Here is a 25,139-nt window from a genome sequence, read left to right on the forward strand (position 1 = left end):
ACTGTTGATTGAGGTGAAAACCCTCATCTTCATAGCTACTATCTCAGATGTTCCTTCTTCTATTATCCATTCCTTCATTTATTAATTTATTCATAAATTTAAAAATACAATAACCAACCAACAGGCTTATTGAGTATCTACTGAGTGCCAACCATATAAAAGTTGTCCTTGCTTTTTACAAAATCACTTGGTGAGAAAAACTTCTAAACAAATAAATGTTATACAATATAAGTATTATTAGGCTAGAGGTACACACAAAGTACCAATGAAAAATATTTTATCTAAAATGAAAGCAATGAACTAAAGAGGAGTAAGTACCATAGATGAATGGGAGAAGGCATGGAGATTTGTTAAAAATCAATTGTATAGCCCTAACCGGTTTGGCTCAGTGGATAGAGTGTCGGCCTGCAGACTCAAGGGTCCCAGGTTTGATTCTGCTCAAGGGCATGTACCTTGGTTGTGGGCACATCCCCAGTGGGGGGGGTGTAGGAGGCAGCTGATCGATGTTTCTCTTTCATCGATGTTTCTAACTCTCTATCCCTCTCCTTTCCTCTCTGTAAAAAATCAATAAAATATATATTTTTAAAAAATTAATTGTATAATTCTATGACATTATGTTATACTAGAGGCCCGGTGCACGAAATTTGTGCACGGGGTGTGTGTGTGTGTCCCTCAGCCCAGTCTACACCCTCTCCAATCTGGGACCCCTCGAGGGATGTCCGACTGCCTGTTTAGGCCCAATCCAGGACTGCTGGCTCCCAACTGCTCGCCTGCCTGCCTTCCTGATTGCCCCTAATCGCTTCTGCCTGCCAGCCTGATCACCCCCTAACCACTCCCCTGCCAGCCTGATTGATGCCTAACAGCCCTCCCCTGCAGGCCTGGTCACCCCTAACTGCCCTTCCCTGCAGGCCCGGTCACCCCCAACTTCCTCCTCTGTTGGCCTGGTCACCCCTCACTGCCCTCCCCTGCTGGCCATCTTGTGGCAGCCATCTTGTGTCCACATGGGGGCAGCCATCTTGTGTGTTAGAGTGATGGTCAATTTGCAAATTACTCTTTTATTAGATAGGATTAACCAGGCCTATATTATAACCCATCTTTAAAGACCAAAAAATTCAACCAGGAAAAAATGTTTCTTCATCAACAAAGGTAATGAATTCTAGTTCCTCCATAGCATCTTATTTTTCCCCCTCTCCCTTCCACTTATCACAACTGGTAAATACATATTTATTTGCACATATATATTTAATATGTGTCTCTCCTACTAAACTGTGAGCTTCATAAAGGAGGAACCATGTCTAATTTCTTCAAAACTGTGTACTGAGTATCTGGAATCTAGGACATAGTAGGAGCTTAACTATCTGGGAAGAGAATAAATGAATGGGCCTGAACATTATGGAAAACACTGGGGGAAATGCCCTTGAAAAATGAGATGGTATCACCATCATTTTGATAGGAGGCAGGTCAGGAGGTTGGATGGGCACTACCTGGAGCCCTGAGTGAGAAAGAATAGGCAGGGGCTGATGACATTGATAGAGAAGGGCCATGACCAGGAGCAATGTCACTCAGTGCTGGAAAGCCACTATGCATTTGCCCTCATTGGCTGGATTTTTCTGATGGGCCAGGATTCCTCTTTGACTTACCTTTTATTCCCGGAAGACCTGGTATCCCTGGATACCCCATGAGGCCTCTTGGTCCAGGGTCCCCTGTTTCTCCTGGATGTCCCATTGGCCCAGGCATCCCTTTATCACCTGAGGATGACAGGGAGGTTTTGCAGACACCCAGATGGCACATGAGTTACATTAACTTGGAAGGTCATCTATGTTCTTATTATGTGAGATACTTGAACCAGGAACACTGTTTTATTACTTTTTCTTCCTAGGCCTCCTAACGCTAGGGAGAAAAATACACTTAAGCTTAGAAGGAAAAAAATACACTTTTGAGCAATTAAAGTTGCCAATTATGATTTCTACTCTCACTTTATTCCGAATCGTCAGGAAGAGGAGCCATTACAATGCTGTCCTGTATGTGTGAAATTTACCTTAAGTCTAAAGGAGAACAAAAAAGCCAGCATCCTGAATGGCAGGTAAATTAGGAAGGGCGCGAAAGGAGCGTCATCCCTTTGTGCCTGGCACCCTGTTAGGCCCTGTATTGACCTAATTTTACTCCTAGACCACCCAGGCAGTGAGGATTAGCTCCAATGGACAAGGAAGGAAGGAATAGGAAAGTTTGGGTGACCAGGTCAAAGTTACAGGTCTGGGAAGTGGCAAAACCAGAGCTGAACCCAGGTCTGAGTGAAGGCTGGTCCTTTCTGATGCACCACGAGACAGATACGTATCTGGGAAGGTTCCAGGCTTCTTCCCAAGGTACCTGGACACCCTGATGGTCCGGAGGAGCCGGGCAGTCCTGGTCTTCCTGGTGGTCCTCTGGGCCCTTGAACACCAGTCAAGCCCTTCTCTCCGGGAGCTCCCAAATGCCCTAAACAAAGAAAGATAAAAAATCTGAGTGATTGTAGATGCTCTTCAAGACGGTGAATCTGCCAAAACCGGTTTGGCTCAGTGGATAGAGCGTCGGCCTGCGGACTCAAGGGTCCCAGGTTTGATTCCGGTCAAGGGCATGTACCTTGGTTGCGGGCACATCCCCAGTAGGGGGTGTGCAAGAGGCAGCTGATCGATGTTTCTAACTCTCTATCCCTCTCTCTTCCTCTCTGTAAAAAAATCAATAAAATATATTTAAAAAAAAAAAAAAAGACGGTGAATCTATAAAACCTCCAACTCAGCCCTTGTTATTCTTTTCTAGTCTTACTTTTTTATATTAGCAATTTTTCTATTGAGAAGATAACATTAAGGAAAATTAAAACAAAACACCTATAATCCCACCACCTTAAACAATGTTTATATGTATACAAAGTGCAAATAATACCCACAATTTTATATTCTGATTTTTTAAAAATTGGCATTGAATCCTAAGTAATTTTCCAAGTTTGTCATCATTTTCCTAATTATTGTTTTTAAGTGACTGGCTCATAGCTTACTGAGTTCACCTAAATTTAATTAATTAATGCAAATGTTTCCTACTTTTGGCCACTAAAGTTTTTTTTTTTTCTTTGCTATTATGCATAATGATTTTTATACATCTTTAATACATTTTTCTACTATTACATTATTTCCTTAGAAAAGTTCCTAGGAGTAGAATTTCTAGGTAACATAACATTTTGGGTCCTTTTATTCATTTTAAAATGCTGAGATATTTTAAAGGAAATCACAGACATCATGGAATTCCATCCCTAAATATTTCAGGAGGTATGTCTGAAAAATAACATTTTCTTACATGGGCAAAATAACATTGTCACAGCCAAGGAAATTAATAGCAATCCTTAATATAATCTAATACTCATTCCATACTTGAATTCCCCCAACTGTCCCCTTAATGTCCTTCACAGCTGGTTTGTCCACACCGGGTTCCACTCCAGAAGCACACATGGCATCTGGTGGATATATCTCTTACGTTAAAAAAAAAAATCTACTACAGTCCCTTTCTCAGGACAGTGACTTGCTGAAAAGAACAGTTCAGTTGTTCTCTAGACTTCTAGCACAGACCATTCAGCATTTGGTTCTTGATAGAAGTTGCCAAATGGTTCGGACAAGTGCTGCACCAACTCACTTCACCCTACAGACCCACCCACACTCGTCCTTGCACGTCCAAGATCTGGGCAGGCACTCACCAAGGCCTTTGTAGGCTGTTTATTTTCTTGTTAATTTAGTAAGGTTGAAATAATATTCCAGACTTACATTAAGTTATACTTCTTTGATTACTAGAGAAGATGACCATTTCCCTGTATGTTTATTTCCAATGTGTGATTTTAATACAACCCATATTCATAGGATAAACTAACAGTCTGTGCTAAAAAATAACCGGTTGTATCCACAAATAAAATATAGGGCTCTGTACTGACAAACCCATGGTGAGGGCATAGTCATTATTTATTATAGCACACACGAAACAAGACTATGTTAGTTGATACCTGTTCCCAGACCAATTTAAGACCTTGAGCCTCTCTCTGCTATTTTATTTACCCTGAAAATATTCCTGGAGTGAAGGTAAGGCAGCATTACTCTCATCTCCACATGAAAAAACTGTAGTGAAAGGCTTGCCTCCCCATCATAGCTGACGTATGAACAAAACTTTTGAGTTCATTGCTACTGTGTTTTCTCTCTGAATTGAAGGGGCGGTGGAACTGGACCCAGAACAATCCTACATAATCCCTGGGACAGCAGCAGCCCTATAGCTTCTTGCTAGGCTCATTCAAATTCAATGCAGCTCTTTCCAGTCAATGGAAATCACATATGTAGGTAAACTCTGAGCTGGTAAATAACGTAAGATGTCATTTAAAAATTTTTAACCTAGAGCTATGGTATACAGGATAGGGAACAATTTAAATGGTGCTAACCACAGGAGACCAGGGACATTACGCCAAGGCAAATTTTCTTGAAAAAGTTAGCCTAAGTGTAAAAGAACTCAGATTTATGATTTTTAAATTAGGTAATATCAAAGGGCTCCGTATTTTATTACTTTCAGTTTATAAAATTTTACTATCTTCAGGGTTCACATAAAGATACCAGTAAGTGTAGAAAAATCTCTTAATGCTTTGCTGACTGGTGATGATGGTGACAATGACATTTTACATTTGTGTAGCAATTTTCAGTTTACAAATTACTCTCCAAAAATCTCATTTGATCCTCTGAATGATCCTACAGTGAGCATTGGGCCAATTTACAGGTGAGGACACTGAGCTCAGAAATGATAAGCAATTTGCCAAGACCCCCATGCACAGTAATAATAAGGGTGACTTTGAACCACTAATGTTCCTCTCTGAGACCTCTCATTCTGGCACTTATTAAGAACCCTCATAGCGCTAACCTCAAAACTATTTTCTCCTCCAAATGTACACTTAGGCTATACCTTTCCGTTAAAATATGTATTTGACCATGTCAGAGGTGAAAGACCCATATGAAAGAGAGTGGGAGATGAAACCATTGTAATTGCTAGTTTTTCTGTTAGACTTCCATTTGAGCAATCATGCACATAACAACCAAGAAATGAAATTTCCCATAAACTTCTGTTCAGATGTTCTTCTTGTTCTATGGAATAAACATGGCTATTGCCAGAGAGAATTTCAAGATAGTGCACAAAAATATTAAAATGAGATACTTTCATTTACAAGGTACCCATGTACATACAAACCTGGCTTCCAACCTGTCCACTGTCAGCATAATGACAGTGGACAGGTTATGTAATCAATCATCTATGATGGACCTTGTTCTTTCCATGCAATGGATATCCTTGTGGGTGCATCTTTGTACACTTGTCGGATTGATGACTTAAGATAAATGCCTATGGTAGAATGACTAAGTTGAAGAGCATGCATCTTTTGTCAGCTGCAGGTCATCAACTGTAGTCAACCACAGCCTCCTGGACTGGAGGTCAAGAACTCACTGGTCTGTCAGTTCAGAGGGATTATACATCAGTTGTTACTGACAAAGAAGGTACTATTTTGAGGAACTTAGATTTGTCACTGGTGATGAGGTTTTACATTTTTTTGGTTTGGTTTTTAGTAAATTAGGTATTTCCTAAATGAGTGATTTCGGTGATATCTTAGCAATGGCAAGCCTCACTGGCATTCACATATGCTTTTCTGAGTAGGAAAGAAAGGGCTGAATGAGAACCTGCAGCTGTACTCAGTGTGAGTGGTTATTGCTGATGTATCATTTTAATTAGAGAGACTGCGAACTAGTCCAAGTTTTCATTGCTTTCAATAATCATTGTCAAAATCTGGGCACACTTGATTGTATTGTCATGTCAACACCATCGGTCCTGGGAGCCATGGTTAAAAAAGATTGTGAGTCCCTGGGGTACAATCCTAATGTCCTTCTCAGCTAGGGATGCGATGCTGTGTTTGTACATAATCCTTCTGACATGTGTCTTAGTGGCAAAGGAGGAAGAAAATACTAACATAATCATCGCTGACTCAGAGGATAAAGTAATCGTTCTAGCTTTCAAACCAAATGTATTCTTTCTGGTTTAATAAGAAAAATATGTAGCTGTACCTGGACATCCAGGGCTGCCTGGCTCACCCTTTGGACCGGGTGGGCCAAACTGACTTGCAGGATCCCCTTTGTTTCCTATAATCAAACGCACATAACATTATTTAAGAGAATTTAATTTTGTCTCATACAAGTAACTTAATAACTTCTATGACATTTGTCTTTATAGTGTATCTTCAAATATTCCAGGAAAGGATTTTTGAAAAAAATTCTTTCTTTTTCTACATAAGAGTAAATGGAAACATAGATGCAAGATGTATTTAAATACACACACACACACACACACACACAATTTTATCATTGATAACAATCATGGGAAACTATAAGTCTTAATAAGTTTAAATTTTTAAATTCCCTAAAATAGTTTCAACTGTAGGCATCTATTTAAGAAATTCCTTGGCATGGTGTGACTATATCCTGATATTGTGTTTTCGAAACAAAAAGAAATTGTCAGTTTCAGCTGCTGTAGTCACATTTCAAGCTCTCTGCAAGGAAGCTCAAGTTAGTGTTCTTGTAAAAACAAAATCACAAAGTCACACTTGATTGATGATTTCACAAGAGGTGGCACATTCAAAGGCCATAGTGAGCAGTGACTCCCACAGTCCCACAGAGCCATTCCACACTGCTGCCGAAAGCTTCCAGACACAGGACACCAATACTGCTTTCTGAAGGTCCCACCCACACCTTGTAGGGGGCACTCTCCCAGCTGACACTACTCATAATTGTGGCTAATTATTTGAACAGTAGGAATCTGGCCCATCGCTGGTCAGCCAATCTTTCCTTGAGAAGTTGTATTAAAAAGTGAGGAGTTGAGGTAGTTGCCATTGAGGCAGAAAGCAAAAAGATTATCGTGATGTAGATTATAATATCCTGATGTAGAGCATGTTGGAAGGCAATCAAACATTTCCAGAAAGATCCTGAAAAGATACCAAATAGAGAGTGATGAAAACCAGCTGGTAGGCAGGTAAGTGAAAAACTGACCATGGAGAATGGCAGAAAAGTCTCAAGAGAGAACCATGACTTGCTAAGGCCCAGGTTCTGTTAGCTTCTGGTCTCCTCTCTCGGCTCCATGAGACACCTTTCGCTCCAGGTACCTGAGCGCATTTCAGTTCCTTGCAAATGTGGCCTAATACAAGCATGAAGGAAATAAGAAGCAGGCTTGTACTTTGAGAGACGTAAAGGGACTATAATAAATTGACAGGGAAATAGAAGAGGAGTGAGCTCTGAATCCTGAAGCTATAAAATGTCAAAAGTTAAATATGAAAATTTCCCTTTTTGTAACCATTTCCAAAGAAGAAGAGAGCTATATTATTCTTTCTGAATAAATGTGTGCACGGTCTGTTTTTACAGCAATGATCATATTCTTTATGTAGTGTCTGTCAAAGGGTAAAGCATGTATCATTAGAATAAGGGAAAATATTTTTAGGTGGTTTATTAATTAGTATTTTACATTTTAAAGGTGTTTTTTTTTAACTGTATTAAAATAAAATCTAACTGCATATCAAACCTCTGAATTCACAGAGAGTGGGGTTTAAAAGGTGAATCATTTTAAAGTAGATTTTAAAATACATTAACCCAATGGTTTAGAAAAAATACTAACTCAGTGGTATAGAAAAACAGTAAAAAATATTAAAGGTTTTATACAAACACTAGAGGTCCGATACACGAAATTTGTACAAGGGGTTCGGCCTTCTCAGTCCCTTGCAGCCTAGGCCGGCCCTCGCAGCCCTGGCTTATTCCAGAAGGTCATCGGGATGGTCGTTCTGCTGTTTGGTCTAATTAGCATATTAGCTCTTTATTATATAGGATTGCAATGTAAGATAGCCTGATTTCTGTTTATTTGCTTGTTTCTATGGAGAAAGGGTTAATGAACTCTCTAAGGACATTTTTGACATTGGGTCAACTTTCTATTTCTGTTTCCTGGAAACATGATAAAAGTAGAATGTAGATTGTGTTACAAGACACATGGTGAACTAAGGCCTATAGCCTGTATTGTAAATAAAGTTTTATTGGCATTTAGCCACGACCCTGTGTATTGTCTATGGCTGCTTTTATTCACAGTCAAGCAGTTGTGACAGAGACCACAAACTGAAAATAGTTATTATCCGGCCCTTTGAAAAATATGTATTTGCTGACCCTTGACTTATGGTAAAACATAACCCAATTGTACATTACCTGTGGCCCAGGAATTCTTAAGTGAACTATTAACACCTGGTGGGAAGTCATGGCTTTGGCCTTTGTGTACTGTGGCTCTTGTAACCGAGACTCTAGGAGCTGTACCTGTGGAGGCTTTAGAGGGGCCCTGGGCTTCTCAGCCAAGGGTACAGTGTGCACCCATGTGGATCCGGTCTCCTTGCACTTGAGCTGTCACTCATAGAACTGCGGTCCCTGCAAGGACAGCTGCAAGGACTCCCCTGAGGGCGGAAGGCTGGTGTGCCCTGCAGGCTTGCTGCTTTCTATCTGATACTCTCAGATCTGGATGACAAATGTGGACGGCTTGGGTTTTGAGTGTTTGACTACCTAGAAAAGTCTAAAAAGAACCCCTGGGTGTTGCAGTTTGACTGTGTGTTGCTTTTCATGCAAAAGGTACTTGTTCCCAATGTTACAAACACCCAGGACTATGAGATTAATGGCTGACTGCTGTATTTCCAAACCATACCTTTAGGTCCTCTCATTCCATCAATTCCTGAAAGTCCAGGGGCCCCTGGAAAACCCGGCTCACCCTGATAGATTAATGAAACAGAAGCAAAACCTTAATTGGGTTTCACACACAAATGACACAGGCATGACACGATCCAGCTATAATTATCCATAACCAATTTGGTGCTTATAATTTGAAGTGGCAAAGAAATTTGGAAATACATTATAAGCATACTACTACATGTATCTAGTTTTCAAAAGGTGATAAAACTCCTCTAGAATTGGAGGTATCGGTACCAACAGGTAGCATCCAATTCTCTATACTTGATTGCAAAACAGTAACTGTATCACATACACATAACTTGAGTTTTAAGTTTTAAATGAACAAGTTGACACTAAATAAAATATAATTAGAAATCACTTCATGCCCTAAACTTTAAAAGTCTATTTTATTCCCAGAGATGGGTAACGAATTATACATTTTAGAGTTGTGATGTAGGCTACTATACTTATTGTACCTCCTGGCTTCTCACGGGTTATTTTACTCATAATTATAAGGACCAAGCCAATGTATTTTCAGCAAAATCTATAATATCTGCAATTGTATATGAAATAATTTCTCAGATGATTCTTTAGTACACCAGCAGTCATGAGGTGAGTCTCTATGGGCCTGTTATAACTATGGCAGAGATAGTAAGTGTAGTAAGTGACATTGTCACCTATTTCATGGGAACCAGGGATTGGTCAGAAACCATAGTTACATTATGGCCTTCTGGAAGTCTCCATTCTTCCCTTGGCCAACCCCTTAGTTCTGAAAGCCAGTGAGTGAAAGGGCTATGATGTCCACTGGCAAATTATGACTCCTCGGCATCCTGAGAGTAGAAGGTTTTATTATTTCTTCCCTCCCAAAACAGCAGCCACTTACCTGATCACCTGGAAATCCCGGAAAACCAATGATCCCTCTGAGCCCAGGTGAGCCCGGAGGGCCTGGGGGTCCAGGAGGCCCCGGGTGCCCATCTCTACCAGGCTCTCCTCTGTGAAGCCCAGGTGGCCCGTGTCTTCCTGGCTCCCCTCTTCTCCCTGGCATCCCAGGATGGCCTTTATCACCTGGTGGGGTTAGAAGTGTTAGAACCAATTCAGAGGAATTCTTGGACCAGGCTGAGGGTCTTGGTCCTACTTTTAGGAGATGAAGCCAAAGGGATTGAGAATCCCAATTCCTGCCCTAAATCACAGCGTGATGGTTTCTGGTTTTAGCGACCTGCCTGTGAAAAAAAGCTGCCCAGGAACAGCCCCAAGGATGTCCCAGGTAGGAGCCAGCGCGCAGGACCATTTGTGCCAACAAACTCATTTTACAAACGAAGAATTTACTCAGAGAAGTTAAAACATTTGTCCCTAACAACTAGTTAAGGTGAGAGCCAAGGCAAGAACTCAGGTCTCATGCAGATTAAGTCTGAACTTGGGAAAGAGAACCCAATGTGGAGGTCAAGGTCCTTGCTGCGTGCTGGTTCTGAGGCCAGCAGCACGGGGCAAGGAGTGCTGGTTAGGAAGGCGGGTTCGGCCCAGCCCTGCTTTTTACAAAAGCATCCCAGAGGATTCATATGAACATTAAAATTTGAGAAGCGCTGGTCAAAATGACTGGGATAATCTCTGTGCTCTTCATTTTAATACTAGCCACCAAAAACAGTGGTACTTTAGCCCTGGAACAATATGTTATGTGTATCTCAGGATTGATCCTACTTTTGAATATCCAAATCTATAAATACATATGAACTTCAGCTAAGTTCTAGCATTAAATTCACTAGCGCATATGTATGTCTAAAAAACAACCTTTCCTAGTCTCAGTGTTACTGGGAAAGTTGACTAATAGACATGCTTGCTTGAACGATCTGTGAAGTTAACTTATTTGATAGGGTTCAAAAAAACGAGTGTTTACCTTCTTCTCCTGGGAATCCATCATCTCCAGGAGGTCCAGGATCCCCGGTTTTCCCTTTCTTGGTAATTATAGCCATTTCTCCTTCATCTCCTGGGGGTCCTCTCTCTCCTTTGGGTATTCATTATGCAAGAGCAAAACAAACAAGCACCACACATGTGAGGCCTCCGTTGTCACTTCACATCCAGTTTGCAAATCCCCATTTAATCTACTAAACTGTATTCATGTTTACGGATTGCACAGGAGCAACACTGTTGGTTGATTTCCTGAAGGACTGGCCATGCCTTTTATATTCGTCTCCCAACTGGTCCAGTAACAGGGTCTAGTGGACAATGAGTGCTCAGTGAGGGTTTGCCGAATTCAACCAGACTGGTCTGTTTTCAGTGAAAAAAGACAGGCTTGCATAGTTCCAGGTCTAAAATATGGCTTTTTATCCTGTAAAATGTGAATTTCCGATCTCATATTTTCCAGTTCCCTATCTTCCCCTTCCTAGCCACCCTATATCATTTTCTTCACATTAAAAGAACAGATACTTATCTTAATGTGGTTCTCCACATAGAGAATTCCAAAAAGTAGGAAGGGCAAATGATATATCTGCCTGATTTTCATAAACACTGTCCATTGTAAAGTGCATCAGAGTGGGCTCCTACCAGCTTGGTGAGAACCAATTATTAACAATTCAAGAATTTTGGAAGCTTTAAATCAGCCATGCTGGGACTATTTATGCCACAGTGGGAGTATTTATGCCATGAGATCAGCAATCACAAGTCATGGCATTTGTTTTCAATTTTAGTCTGGAGAGCCAGTTTATCAGCGCATCACTAGCATTCACATAATTGTTTACTTTTTTAGTGGGATAATTGTGTAGCATGACAGCACAGCAAACGCCACTCAATCTCAGCTAGCAAAGACTGACTCTGATTCCCTGATTCTGCATAAATAATTTACAGGCTAATAAAACAAAATAATAGCAGATTCAATCAACTGAGAAGTAAAAGTAATTTTTGAATGAACTATGAGGCTTTTTGCCCAAAGGGCTCTAAGATGTTTACCTCATTGCTGAAAATTGACAGAAATACCAATCAGAAAGGATATGTGCACCCCTATGTTCATAGCAGCACAATTTACAATAGCTAAGATTTGGAAACAGCCTAAGTGCCCATCAGCAGATGATTGGATTAGAAAACTGGTGCATCTACACAATGAATACTACGCTGCTGTAAAAAAGAAGGAATTCTTACCATTTGCGACAGCATGGATGGAACTGGAGAGCATTATGCTAAGCAAAATAAGCCAGTCAGAGATAAATATCACATGATCTCACTCATTTGTGGAATATAATGAATAACGTAAACTGATGAGCAAAAATAGAACCAGTCATAGAAGCATTTAACAGACTATCCAACCTATGAGGGAAGGTGGGGGGGGGGGGCGGGTTTGAGGGGGTAAGTATCAACCAAAGGACTTGTATGCATGCATATAAGCATAACCAATGGACACAGATTGGGGCCGGGGGGCGGTGAGGGCATGTCCGGGGTGGGGGGAGGATGCTGGGGAGAGGTCAATGGTGGGGGGGGGGAAGGAGACTTATGTAACACTTTTAACAATAATTAAAAAAAAAAGATGAGATGGTTCTCTGAAACCCAATAGCTATAAATCAAAGCACTTGTTCATTTTCTTCTATTAACAGAGCAATTCATTTGCCGGAGTTTTATGTAATAAGATTGAGAGGGAAGGAAAAGGAATTTTGTTTGAAATTCTAAAACCAGCACCACAGAATCAAGAGGAAGAGGGGGAATCCAAGCTGCAGGAGAGTCGCGTTTTGATTTTCAGAGGTTATATTCATGGATTGTGATCAGACATCGAAAGCAAACCTGTGTTGCATGCCTGTGCTGTTCACTGCCTTTACCTTTGGCACCGCTTGCTCCCTGGTCTCCCAGGACGCCAGGCCAGCCCTTCTCTCCGACTTCTCCCTTTCTGCCAGGGTGTCCCTTGGGGCCAGGCTTCCCTCTCTCTCCTGGAAAACCTGGCATGCCAGGCAGCCCCTGAGGTCCTGATGAAATAAAAGCATGAATGTTTCAGAAAACGTTTCAAAGGCTAGTGTGGTTCCTAGATCTGCATTCCCAATGTCCACCCGATGCACACTCCCACCTGACTCTGAGTTTGCATTGAAGGTGAGCAGCCATGATCAGCCTCACGCTGTGTAATAACTGGGCTCTCCCACACCACAGATCTCAAGTCTTCCTACAGATCTTGCTGGGTGGGTATGCCAAGGACACAAGGTCCTGACTGCTCTTTATCTGGGCTACTTCTCAAGGTTATGTTTGCAGTGAACAACCTTGATGCATGATCCCAGAATGGTTTCAGAGAACTGTGTGAGGGACGGGGCTGGAGAGAGGGGGATCCATCCAACACAGAAGCACATTAGCCCTGACCCTACAATTTACCGGTTCTATCCAGTTCATTGAGCAGAAGAGTTTATGGATTCTGTGACCCCCATCTACCCAAACATCCTGCTACTGGAAATATCAATACAGAAGATAAGAAGAAGGGAGATGTCCCCAAGGGCAGGACAAAGTGGGGCTCATTTAACAGAACATTCTATAGTGTGGTCACACCTAACAGGCTTCACTTGGCAGTGGGTTTCACGTTTATAAAATGAGGAAAATAATTAAAAAGTGCTACCCACCCTTGGGGCCTGGAAGACCAGGTAGCCCATCATCCCCAAAGGGGCCTGGGATTCCTGGCGGTCCTAGGGGTCCATCTGTCCCTGGCCTTCCGGGGTCTCCTGGGAGGCCCTTCATCCCAGCTGGTCCAGGAGGTCCCATATCTCCTCGCTGTCCTTTCCAACCTGGGGCACCTGAGACAAAGCACAGAGACCACAATGTAGGACAACTGGCTTCACACACAGGCAGGGAAGTCATGGTGGCTTAAATTGCATATTTATGGCCAAGGAAACGAAAGTGAAGCAATGTTTATCAGCTAAAATAAAACTAGCAACTCTCCATCATTCTACAATTATGTGTGTGTTTTTTCTGGCTGTTATAAAAAGAAGGGCAGAAATATTTCAAATATTTATTACTTAAAGAAATAGTTCCCAATAAGGAGCATGAGTGAATATTATAAAAAGTTTTGCATGGGAAACGGATAGGGGGTAAAAACCAAAATGTAATCTGTATTTAGTCTTGGGGGTAGATAACTTTCCAGGTCCTTCCAGAAGCTATGACCCAGTGAGTTTTGATCAGGATGTTAACCGAGAATTGTAGAAATCAGAGCAACATCATTTGATATTATTGGTGCTAGAAATAAAGCTATAGCGGCAGGTTTTGCCTCAATCTCTCGTCGATCCTAAGAGAGGGCACATTCCTGCATGTGGATAAACACAATAGGATTTACATAACAGGTGGCAATCTGAATGGTGAAATGAAGATCCTATTGGAGATAGCCCCTAGAACCTTGTGTTGAGAAACACTCTTTCTCCAGTCTCTTCCAGTTCCTACAGGTCTTGCTGGGTGGGTATGCCAAGGACACAAGGTCCTGACTGCTCTTTATCTGGGCTACTTCTCAAGGTTATGTTTGCAGCGAACAACCTTGACGCATGAGATACCACCTATCCCAGTGCAGAAAGCGGGTTGCTTTACAGGCATGTAAACCAGTGGTTCCCCAGGCTCAGAGCTCCTCTCAGGTACTGCGATCAGCTCTGTGTGTGGCATCTATCTAGAGCCTCTTATGTCGCTGCTGAGAGACTTGGGTGAGGTGGGAAATGACACAAACCAACAGGAAGCTCATGCTGCTTTCTGTGCCGTGAATAATGAAGCTCTTCCTCTCTTACCCAGAGGTCTTGCTTCTTCCAGCTTCTGTGAAAGAGCAACAGCAAGCCAGCTAAAGGCCCAGGCCCTACACAGTCCTTGACACCTGCTGACACTTACCTGGACTGCCAGGAGCCCCGGGGAGTCCTGGTTGCCCTGGTGATCCGGGAGCGCCTCTTTCACAGGAATGGCCAGGTGGACCAGGGACACCGGGAAACCCAGCACTTCCCTCTCTGCCTTTCGGGCCTTTGAGACCCGGGAATCCGGGCATGCCAGCTGGCCCTGGAATGGTACAATCCATCTGTGACACTCATGGCATAAAATGACATAGATGGCCTACCAGAGTTCGGGCCCATCAGTTACCAGAAGCCAGCGTTTTGATCCTGGCTCTGTGCTCAAATGAGTTAAGTCTCTGAATGAATTTTCTTTTCATAGAACATGAGCTCCAAAGGAATGGAAAACTGTGCATGGCTAAAAGAGTTACTGGATAAGGTTATATAGATGACAAAGAAGTTGTTTATGCAAATTAAAAAACTATGGGATTCTTCCTGATTTTAATTAACCTCTAGCATTGCAGCAGGCTTCACACCAAAACTCCACAATGCTTACAAACCCAATTTGCACTGTAACAATTTGCATTTTGTAATATATTTCATCACTTGAGCTCTCAAATTTCTATTTATTGAAAAGGAAGTGCCATAATCTTCAGAGAGAAAAACAAACCCCCTATAATTCCACAGCCCAACCAAAAAACTTAATTTGTTTTTCCATGTTTTCTTTACATTTTCTGTTCAGGTGTTTACATTTTTAAAGTAGTAGTCACAGTGCACAGTCAATTGTTAGATTATTTCACATTGCATATTAATCTGCAAATGTTTTCCATTTTGTTGTAATCTTTACAAATATAATTTTAATTGCTAATGCTAATAGGTAATAATATTTCTTTTGAGTGTGTGTGTGTGTGTGTGTGTGTGTATCTATGCTACTTAACTCTCTATTGTGAATACTACTACAGATGACCCTTGAACAACTCAAGTTTGAATTATACAGGTCAATTTACAAACATATTTTATCTCAATAAGTACTATAAGTGTATTTCTCTTTCTTATGGTTTTCTTAGTAGCATTTTCTTTTCTCCAGCTTACTTTATTGTAAGAATATAGTATATAATACATAAATATATATAAGATATAAAATCTGTGTTAATTGATTCTTTATGTTATCAATAAGGCTTCCAGTCAAGAGTAGGTTATTAGTAGTTAAGTTTGGGAGAGTCAAAGGTTACATGTTGATTTTTGACTGCACAAGTATGTGTATGTGTGTGTGTATGTGTGGTGGGGGTCAGTGTCCCTAACCCCAGCATTGTTCAAGGATCAACCATACAAGAGTATTTTCATATTAACCTTCATATTCTGTTGAACACTGTCTGAGATACATTTTCGAAAGTGAGATAGTGGGATTATCAAGGGAAAATTATTTTCATTGACTCACATAATGTGTTGTTACTTTCCAATTGATTGGACTTTTGTATATGAGTATTTTGACTTACAAACTACCAAGTAGTGAGCTCCCCAAGGACACAGGATGTGGCTTACTCCCCTGTCCTCCCACTTGCCCTATGGTGGGCACCTAACAAATGCTGGTTCGACCAGAGCAATGTTTGTTAGTCTGGTCTGCCAGGGCTCCGCTGAGCCCCAGCTCTCCCAGGAGCCTTCCTGCCCACACTGCTCCTCCCCTGAGCTGCTCTCCCTCCTCCCTCATCCAGTTTGTCCTGTTCTCCTTCAACCCGGCACTGGCAGCAGGCAGGCCACACAGCCCCTATTCTTTGGTGCTGTCCAGAGCCCAGAGCCCAGAGCAGGCAGACAGAGTCCAGTAGCTGCTGAATCTAACTAGGTTGACTGAGCCACAGTGAGCTGCTCTAGACTTGAAAACAACCGATAATGCAAAGGCAACAAATGAAATGTAACCGATGCCCAGATAGGAGGGAAGACCCTTGGGTGACATTTTTATATTCCCGATTTCTAAGGTAAGATCGTCTAAGTGCTCTTCCGTGACTGGTTCCAGAACTGAGCTGGAGGTATAGACACAGGGACGGAGCAGCCTCATACCTGCAGGCCCCGGATGTCCTGGGTCGCCTCTGAGGCCTTTCAACCCCGGCATTCCTGTGAGACCCCTCTTTCCTGGGGGCCCTGGGTGGCCATACGCAGGGTCTCCGGGCATTCCTTTCTGACCACTCGCTCCAGGTGAACCAGGAGAGCCTGGGGGCCCGACGGGAGAGGAACCCCTCTCACCTTTAAAACCTGGATCGCCTGTGTCACCACGGAGACCTATTGAACAAAAAATGGTTTCAACTGTTACATGTAAAAACGTAGAACCAATGCACATATCATCTACTGCTTTGATGAAAACACATTTCTAAAACTTACAAAGGTACTTATTTAATAGGTATTGTTGTTTTTACCACCTTTTGCCGGGAAATTTATTGTAATTTTGTAATTTTTAAAAGCCAATGCTATCTCCCCAATTGCTTGCATTCTCTGGCAAATTGACTTTCTGGACTGAGCAGTTTTCACACTATAATAGACCAGTAATGGCCTATCACTCCTGCTTCAAGTGAAAGAAGCCCTGAGAACCCACAAAAGTATCATAACCTAAAAGTTCATGAAACACATCTAAGGGCTCAATGTATCAACAAAAACCATTTCCCCCTCATCTAGGGGTCTCGGGGCCATTTCCTTACTAAGATCGTCTAGTTTTAGAAGTATATGACATTCCTAAGGAAAAGCACTTCCCTTACCAGGTGGACCAGGTATTTTCGATATTCCTGGTTTGCCAGGCCGACCTTTTTGCCCATCAAAACACCTCAGCCCAGGAGCACCCTGAGGACCTGGAAATCCTTTTGGACCTAAATGATAACAAAGAAACATGGATTCCATAAGACACACATCAAGTGAGAACCAAATAAGGTGATTTCTACTTGATGGCAGTGGAGATGTGGACTAGCCTGGGTTACAGAACTATTTTACAAGTCAACTGCTCTGAACAAGTATTTCGTAGGCAGTGATTGTGCTAAGGTACGTTCTCAGAGGCCGAACCGTGAAGGATTCTTCTGAAAGCCTTTGGAGCAAGCACCACCCTTCAGATGAACCTTTTGGTACCTTCCCCTGCTGGGTCTCAAGTACAAATATGCGAGCACATCTGTCCTTGTGGGAGGACAGGCAGTGGCCCGTGTGTGGCCTGATGAGAAGACACCAGAGTAAAGGCCAAATCTATTCCCTGCATCTTACTGCATTTGACCTTGAGTGAAGTATAAGCCAAAAGCACCTGCAAAAGGAATTGAGGGTGTTTTTTTTTTAACCTCTTGTGATTTCCTACTAGGAGATACCTCAGCTAAAATAACTTACAAACCATGAACAAGTTTGAGTGTTCACTTCCCTTGAGATGAAAGCTGCTGAAAGTAATCATTAACTTTTTTAATCCATCTATGACAAGGCATCAGTAAATGCGAAAATGAATGTTCAGTCAGTCAACCAGCAATGCTTCTCTCCACTGATGCAGAGTTATACTTCCCCACCCTGGCCCTTGCCTTGTGCTGGGTGGAGTGTCATTTACCCGCTTTGATCTGGGCCTTGGTCCTATGACTTGCTTTGGCCAATAGGATATTAACAACCATGAAGCAATGAGAGGAGTGAACTCTGCCTGTAAAGCTGGGCTGCCCTCTTTCATTTCTGCAATCACACAAGACGAGCACATGCTGGCCCCACAGTGACCTGATGTCACAGACCTGAACCTGGACTAGAGCCAGGGACCAAGCCAATAGACAGCATCTCAGATCAGCTGAGCCCCACCCACCTGCACACCCATAACAGAGAAAATAAATATTTGTTGTTGTAGCCCAATAGATTTTGAAGTTGTTATACAACACTGTTCTGACAAAAGCTATTGGCTATAGAGAGTAATAAAGAGTCATTCATCATTTCACCTTTAAATACCTTTTGTTATATAGGATAAGAAAGGTTACCTTTAGTAGCTGTGCTAATGCTCAATGGATCAATTTAAGTGAATTCTGAATAAATATAAGAGAATTATGCGTTTATATAGATTTGGGGTCTGATTTAGCTATAAAGCAGTGATTGATTCAAATGAAGGGTTTCATGAAAGTGCAATCATGGATGTAGGTATGTGCATTATTCACACTGCTTCTGGTCAAATTGGGGTTTCTTATAAAGCAGAATAGAATAACACTTATAATCAGTAAGTGAATGATCATTTTTTACTCTTGGGACACGGGATAAGAAAGAAGACAACATTTCAATACTCTCAAAGGGCAAACATTTTACTAGTAACTGGTATATGACCAAATCAAGGTAAATTTTGTTGCACAGAGATATGAAACACTCACCTGCCATGTGCCCAAACCAGCAGACTAGAGACCCAATGTGAATGACTACAAATGCTGTTTTCCCATAGACCCTCAAATCCTTGTAATAATTTTAGAAATACCTTATTTGCCTTTGGATTTGCTTTCAGTTTATCTACCTTGCCAGGTCTTTTATTCTGGAGAATGTGTAAGACAATACCATCTCATTGGTCATACCTGGAGGTCCATCAAAACCCGGAGGGCCTGGCCTCCCAGGGTAGCTGACATTACAAGAAATTGTATCACCTGGGGGGAAAAAAGATAGCATTCACATAATTGATAGGTCAAGACATGGTAAATCTCAATGACAATTTGATCAATATATTTCTCATAGAGTATATGTAGAATTCAAAGGAAAAGCCACAAAAATATCATAGTTCACTTGAACTACTTTTATTTCAAATATCTAGCAAACCTGTCTTCAAATCTGAACAGTTAATAAAAATAGGGGGACTAAGAAAATATTGATTCCAAGAAGGATCCGTTTTAAAAATATAGAATAAATATTGGATTTATAGGCCCATGGATGTCGAATATCATGAAATCAGAAGCTTTGTGAATCATGAAATCGCAGCCAGCACCACCCATGCTAAGTTCAGAAGACTCGGCTCCTAGTTTGGATGTGGGGGGATTGTGCAAATAAAGCGACTGGGCAGGATATTAATAACAGCTACCATGTCCTGAGGGCTGTTGTGGGTCAGGTAGGTTGTCTCCTGTTTTTCTAATGACCTTGCAATGTGGTTATTGTCACCCCCCATTTTAATCAGTGAGGAAAATAAGACTCCAAGCTTGAGCCTCTGAGTTCCCTTTTCCTTTAAATGGGATGCTCCTCTTTTATCATAGAAACAATATCTCATGACATACTATTTCACATGCTCTCAACTCAAAAACATATCAGATGAATAAAAATAATGTTCTATTTTGATGGGCCCCAGACCATGATTTTAAACCTTATTGAATTCCAAGGTATTTGCCTTTCCATGTTGTCAAATCAAGAACCAAAGATATTAGTTTCTTCCGAAATTTCACATTTAACAATGTAGCCCAATGTATATGTACATATTACAAAAGAAAAAAATCTTAAATATTTTCCGACCTTTTGAAAAGTTTCCAGCTATAATACTGCAGATCATTTTATTGTTTGAAATTTACAAAACAGTCAGATATATTTAAAATCCTTTCTTTTTTCTTCCTGGAATGCTTACAAATGGGTTTTCAGGGACAATATGATGTTTTTTTTTTTAATGAAACACTAGTGTTTTTTTTATTAAAATACACTGCCTTATCTCAAAATATTATAAAAATAGATATTTTGAATACATGTCATTTGAATATGGTCAGACTATATAAGCTGATACTGAGAAATGAATGAAAGGCAACTTTCATATGCCAAACAAAAGCAACAAAGACATCTTAGCATTTTAAGAATTTGTTTTAAATATTGATTGTGCTGTAATGCTTTTACTTGTTTGACACTATTCAAGATCTGAACAGTAGCTTGATGGAATTTTATTCAGCGGTTCTGCCATAGCTATAATAACTTTGCCCAGAAGAGAGGCCCACTTTTGCTCCTGTGATTTCACTTGACACTGTCACACAAAGTGTTCAAAATTACCTTTTGGCCCCTTCACACCATCAGGGCCCCTCTCGCCGGGGCAGCCTGGGTCTCCTGGTTGCCCCTTTGGTCCCGGTGGACCAGGAAATCCCAGTCCTGGAGGCCCCCTTGGTCCTTCTCTGCCAGGGGGGCCTGGCAGTCCAGGAACTCCTTGATCACCTGGGCCTGCGTCTTCATGATCCCCCTGGGAATGTTCGCATCATGAATCAGTTACCAATCCATGAACTCAAAGTAGTCATTGTCATAGGCTAATGAAACACATGCAGAAAGCTCATAATTCCAGGAGAAAGGGACTCAACAGCAAATGGAATTTAAATTGATCAACTTAGATTCTTCTTAATAGTTTATATACATATACATGTGATTGGGAGGTGTCTTATGCCTCAAACACAAAGAGTTATGTGGTTGTGACATCTTGAAAACAGAATAAGAAATTTTATATAGAACCATTCTTTATTTTAAGTATAATAAAATACAGAAATAATTAATGGAAGTAGTAGGCTTGCGAATTGGATAAGTTCTTATACATTTGAAATAGTTTTCCTGCACTCTTATGAGAAGACACAGGGATAGTTTCCATCACCCTCCAGGTCTGTGGATAAAGGGCTGACAAATCCTTTCCCCTCCTGCATAAGAATTTGACCTTTGGTTAACCGTCTAGTTCTGTTTCTCTGGAAACTTCATAAAAATTGCATGTCAGCTACATTACTAGGCAACCTTACTTATGGTAAAATCAAACCCAGGTTGCAACATTTTCATCTGGTCTGGAAGAACTGGAAAGATCTTGAGTGGTGGCTCCTGTAGCTGCCAAGTTCCTTGTGGGGTCCCCGCAAGCTGTGCTGTGGAGATAACAGCCCTCATGGGGAACAAAGCCTTCAAGTCAGGGCTGCTCACACATCTGCCACATGTGGCTCTCATCTCCTTCACCCCAACCAAATGCCCAGCTGCAAGGATTCTCACTCACAAGGAATGCTTGACTCTGTCCTACTGGCAAGTTGATGGTCCTGTCTTCTATCCTGCCAGATAGTCTGGTCTCAAATTTCTATACTAATAAAAGGGTAATATGCAAATTGGTCAGGACACCCTCACACAATGACTGAACAGCAGGCTGCGTGGGGCGACCAGGCCAGCAGTGTGGGAGGAGTGAGGGGAGACCAAATGACCGAACAGCAGGCTGCAGGGGGCGACCAGGCCAGCAGGGGGGGCAGTAAGGGGAAACCAAATGACAGAACAGCAGGCTGCATGGGGCAACCAGGCCAGCAGGGGGGCAGTGAGGGGCGACCAAACGACCGAAATTCAGGCTGCATGGGGTGACCAGGCCAGCAGCGGGGGGACAGTTGGGGGCGACCAGGCTGGCGGGAGGGTGGGCAGTGAGGAATGACCAGGCCGGCAGGGGGGTCAGTTGGGGGTGACCAGGCTAGCAGGGGGGTGGGGCAGTTAGGGGCAATCAGGCCAGCAGGCAGAGGTGGTTAGGGGTGATCAGGCTAGCAGGGGGGTAGATAGGGGCGACCAGGCCAGCAGGGGGGGCAGTTACGGGTGATCAGGTCGGCAGACAGAGATGGTTAGAGGTGATCAGGCTGGCAGGGGGGGCAGTTAGGGGCGATCAGGCAGGCAGGCAGGCAGAGGCCATTAGGGGCGATCAGGCAGGCAGGCATGTGAGAAGTTAGGAGCCAGTGGTCCAGGATTGCCAGAGGGATGTCCGACTGCCAGTTTAGGCCCGATCCCAGGATCGGGCCTAAACTGGCAGTCGGATATCCCCTGAGGGGTCCGGATTGGAGAGGGTGCAGGCTGGGCCGAGGGGATCCCCCCCTCTTGCACAAATTATGTGCACCAGGCCTCTAGTGATATATAATAATATTGTGAGTCTGAATTGTTTCAATGAAGCTAGGAAGACCACCACACCCACTCCCCATGCCCCCTCCACCCCCACCAGTGGCTGTTACAGAAATTCCTCTCCCATTTGATCTATAAATATACTTTGATTTTACACAAGTAGGTTAGTGTACATGATGGAAATTGCCACTCAGTGACACAGATTCTAAACAGTTTCTCAAGTGGAAGAATGAATTAAATAGGGACTATCAAGTCTAGAGTAGAGTTTATTCATATACTTGATAGCAGCTGAAAGACCAGAAAGCTATAAACATTATCTAACCTGATTTCTAAGCTTCTGTCTCTTATTCACATGTGTTCTCTCTGAATGAGCTCCTATAAAATCAGAACATGGTTCTTCTCTATTACAACACAGACTGGTGGAAGTACCACATGCTTTGGAATAAGGCGACTGGACTTTTCATTCTTATTTAGCCTACTTGATAGATAGACATCCTTAGTAACATACCCTAAACATCCATTTCCTTACTGTAAAACTGGAGAGATAATTGCTCTTCAGAAGACTACTGTTATGAGTAAACATCTAGCACACTTTCTGTGACACTATAAGCATTAAAAATACCTCATATACCCAAGATATTTTAAATTCCAAAGCATTGAAACATATCTTACAGCCTTTTCTTATGAACTTCATTACCTACACATGGCCTCCACCTAAAACATGATTGAAAAATGCAGAAATATCATTTATCGATGGATTTTTCATCAGCCAATACATTAGTTCAGTAGATTTGCACTAGTTTATCCTTTTTTGCTTGCTACTTCACCAGGGGACAGAACTCAATTTTCAAGACCTGTGCTTTATCCTTCACCTGATAAAGTCAGCTGAACAGGTCTCAAATCAGTAGGGGCTTTGAAGATACAAGGGGGAAAACCACCATAATAACGACACAAAGACTAGAGACAGAAAGTCTTGTTATGACTGAAATGTTACTCAAGATTTTAGACCATCTGCAATGATGCCATACCTTTTGGAACAATCATCTTTTTGTGGGAATGAATCAAAGGTGCCTCTGATTTCCAGCATATTAACATTTTACTGAGTTATAGCTTTTTAAATTGAGAAGAGGAAAACAGATTATTGTGCCCATGTAAGAAAGTGAAAATCTATAGCAGAATAATTATACATACTGGGGGTCCTGGATCCCCGTTTGCTCCAGCATGTCCATCCCAACCATCTTGTCCCTGCTGCCCTGGAAATCCTGGGGGCCCATCAGGACCTCTTTCTCCTTTGCGCCCTGGGAACAAAAGCCACAAAGATATTCAAGCCCTTATCAGAAGTGGGTGAAGTAGAGGAAGACTTGGGACTAAAGATAAAGGCTTAACCTTGGCTCTGTGTGAGCTGGTAGAGATCCCTCTGAGTGTCCCAGTTGACTAAGTCACACAAAATCAACTGTGCAAAAGTCAGAGGGGAGAATGACAATTGCCAAACCATTGAATCTTCTATTTGGGAAATGTCCCTCTTCCCATTCAGACAAGGAGGTACTGTATGAAGATGCCAATCACAACAGCATCTTCCCCTGCTTGTGTGATGTCAAACATGGTCCTCTATCTCCTGGCCATCATGAACGGGGAGATGATCCATGGACACTTGCTCCAGGCCAATCCAATCCTTCCTGAAATTTTTTTTCTAACTAGAGTAGAGAAGGTAGATCTCTCTTTTGTATCTGGTTGTAAGAACTTGGAGCTGCCTGGGACTTTACCCATAGCCTAGAGAAAGCTAATCTTGGGGAGGGGGGGAGGGGGAGTGCAAATGGCATATTTCATTAAATATTCAAGTTGCAGGAAGAAGTGTCTCCTATGCAGTTTTCTTATGCAAACCCTATATCTAACCTTCAAATTTTGTTTAATTAGCCAATAAATTACTTTTTAAAAATATATTTTTGATTTCAGAGAGGAAGGGAGAGGGAAGAGAGAAATAGAAACATCAATGATGTGAGAGAATTATTGATCAGCTGCCTCCTGCACGCCCCCTACTGGGAGTTGAGCCCACCACTCGGGCATATGCCCTTGACCAGAATCAAACCCAGAACCCTTCAGTTCGCAGGCCAACACTCTATTATTCACTGAGCCAAACCAGGTAGGATAACAATAAATTACTTTTTCTTCTTAAAGTACTTAAAGCTGGATTTCTGTCACAGCCAAAATACTCTTGATTAATAGAGGATAATACAATGCAGTGACTAAACACTGGGCACATTAAAGGAGGGCTTGTTTCAAACCCAAGTTCACAACAATAAAGAGTTGAAAATGTGACTAAAGGAGCACTTATGTTTTCAAATAAGAGACAGAGGATTTGAAGTTCAACATTCACTTGACTTAGTGAAGGACAGAGAGTACTTTTTAAGAAATCTCAATAATCCTATTTCTGGTTATAGAATCAATCTGTGGTCAAAGGGGGAAATTACTGCAAGAGGGTGGTTCATATTTAATTCATAAGATGGCAGTTAAATGATCAACTAGGCTCACCTTTAACTCTTGATACAACCATGTCTCCCTTTTCTCCTTTGTTGCCAGGTGGTCCTGGGGCACCAGGTTTTCCCTTGGTGAAAAATAATATCAACAGATCAGTTTAATTGTGAGGGGTCAAAGATTATTCACATTGTGTATATCTAATCTCTCTCTTCTTCCCTTCTAATCACCTATTCTGGATTCTAGTTTGGCACATTTGATCTCATTCTCTTCCTTGACTTATGAGGTGGGTCCTACCTTACAAAATTGAGGTTCTCAA

The 25,139-nt window shown here is 41.9% G+C and overlaps 1 protein-coding gene across 1 annotated transcript in view; it reads right to left on the reverse strand.

Moving 5' to 3' along the window:
- COL4A4 (collagen type IV alpha 4 chain) overlaps nt 1–25,139 on the reverse strand; it is a 113,925-nt gene that overhangs the window by 26,358 nt on the left and 62,428 nt on the right. The window contains exons 23-37 of the mRNA XM_079782112.1: nt 24,878–24,950; nt 23,540–23,646; nt 20,516–20,699; nt 19,078–19,146; nt 17,278–17,385; nt 16,589–16,807; nt 14,601–14,762; nt 13,361–13,531; nt 12,581–12,724; nt 10,675–10,782; nt 9,667–9,848; nt 8,761–8,824; nt 6,105–6,179; nt 2,368–2,475; nt 1,641–1,748 (exon numbers count right to left, since the gene is read on the reverse strand). Coding sequence (XP_079638238.1) covers nt 1,641–1,748; nt 2,368–2,475; nt 6,105–6,179; nt 8,761–8,824; nt 9,667–9,848; nt 10,675–10,782; nt 12,581–12,724; nt 13,361–13,531; nt 14,601–14,762; nt 16,589–16,807; nt 17,278–17,385; nt 19,078–19,146; nt 20,516–20,699; nt 23,540–23,646; nt 24,878–24,950 — 1,882 coding nt within the window. The remainder of the gene's footprint in view (nt 1–1,640; nt 1,749–2,367; nt 2,476–6,104; nt 6,180–8,760; nt 8,825–9,666; nt 9,849–10,674; nt 10,783–12,580; nt 12,725–13,360; nt 13,532–14,600; nt 14,763–16,588; nt 16,808–17,277; nt 17,386–19,077; nt 19,147–20,515; nt 20,700–23,539; nt 23,647–24,877; nt 24,951–25,139) is intronic.

This window comes from Cnephaeus nilssonii (genome assembly GCF_951640355.1).
Source record: "Cnephaeus nilssonii genome assembly, chromosome: 10".
Classification (NCBI taxonomy): Eukaryota; Metazoa; Chordata; class Mammalia; order Chiroptera; family Vespertilionidae; genus Cnephaeus; species Cnephaeus nilssonii.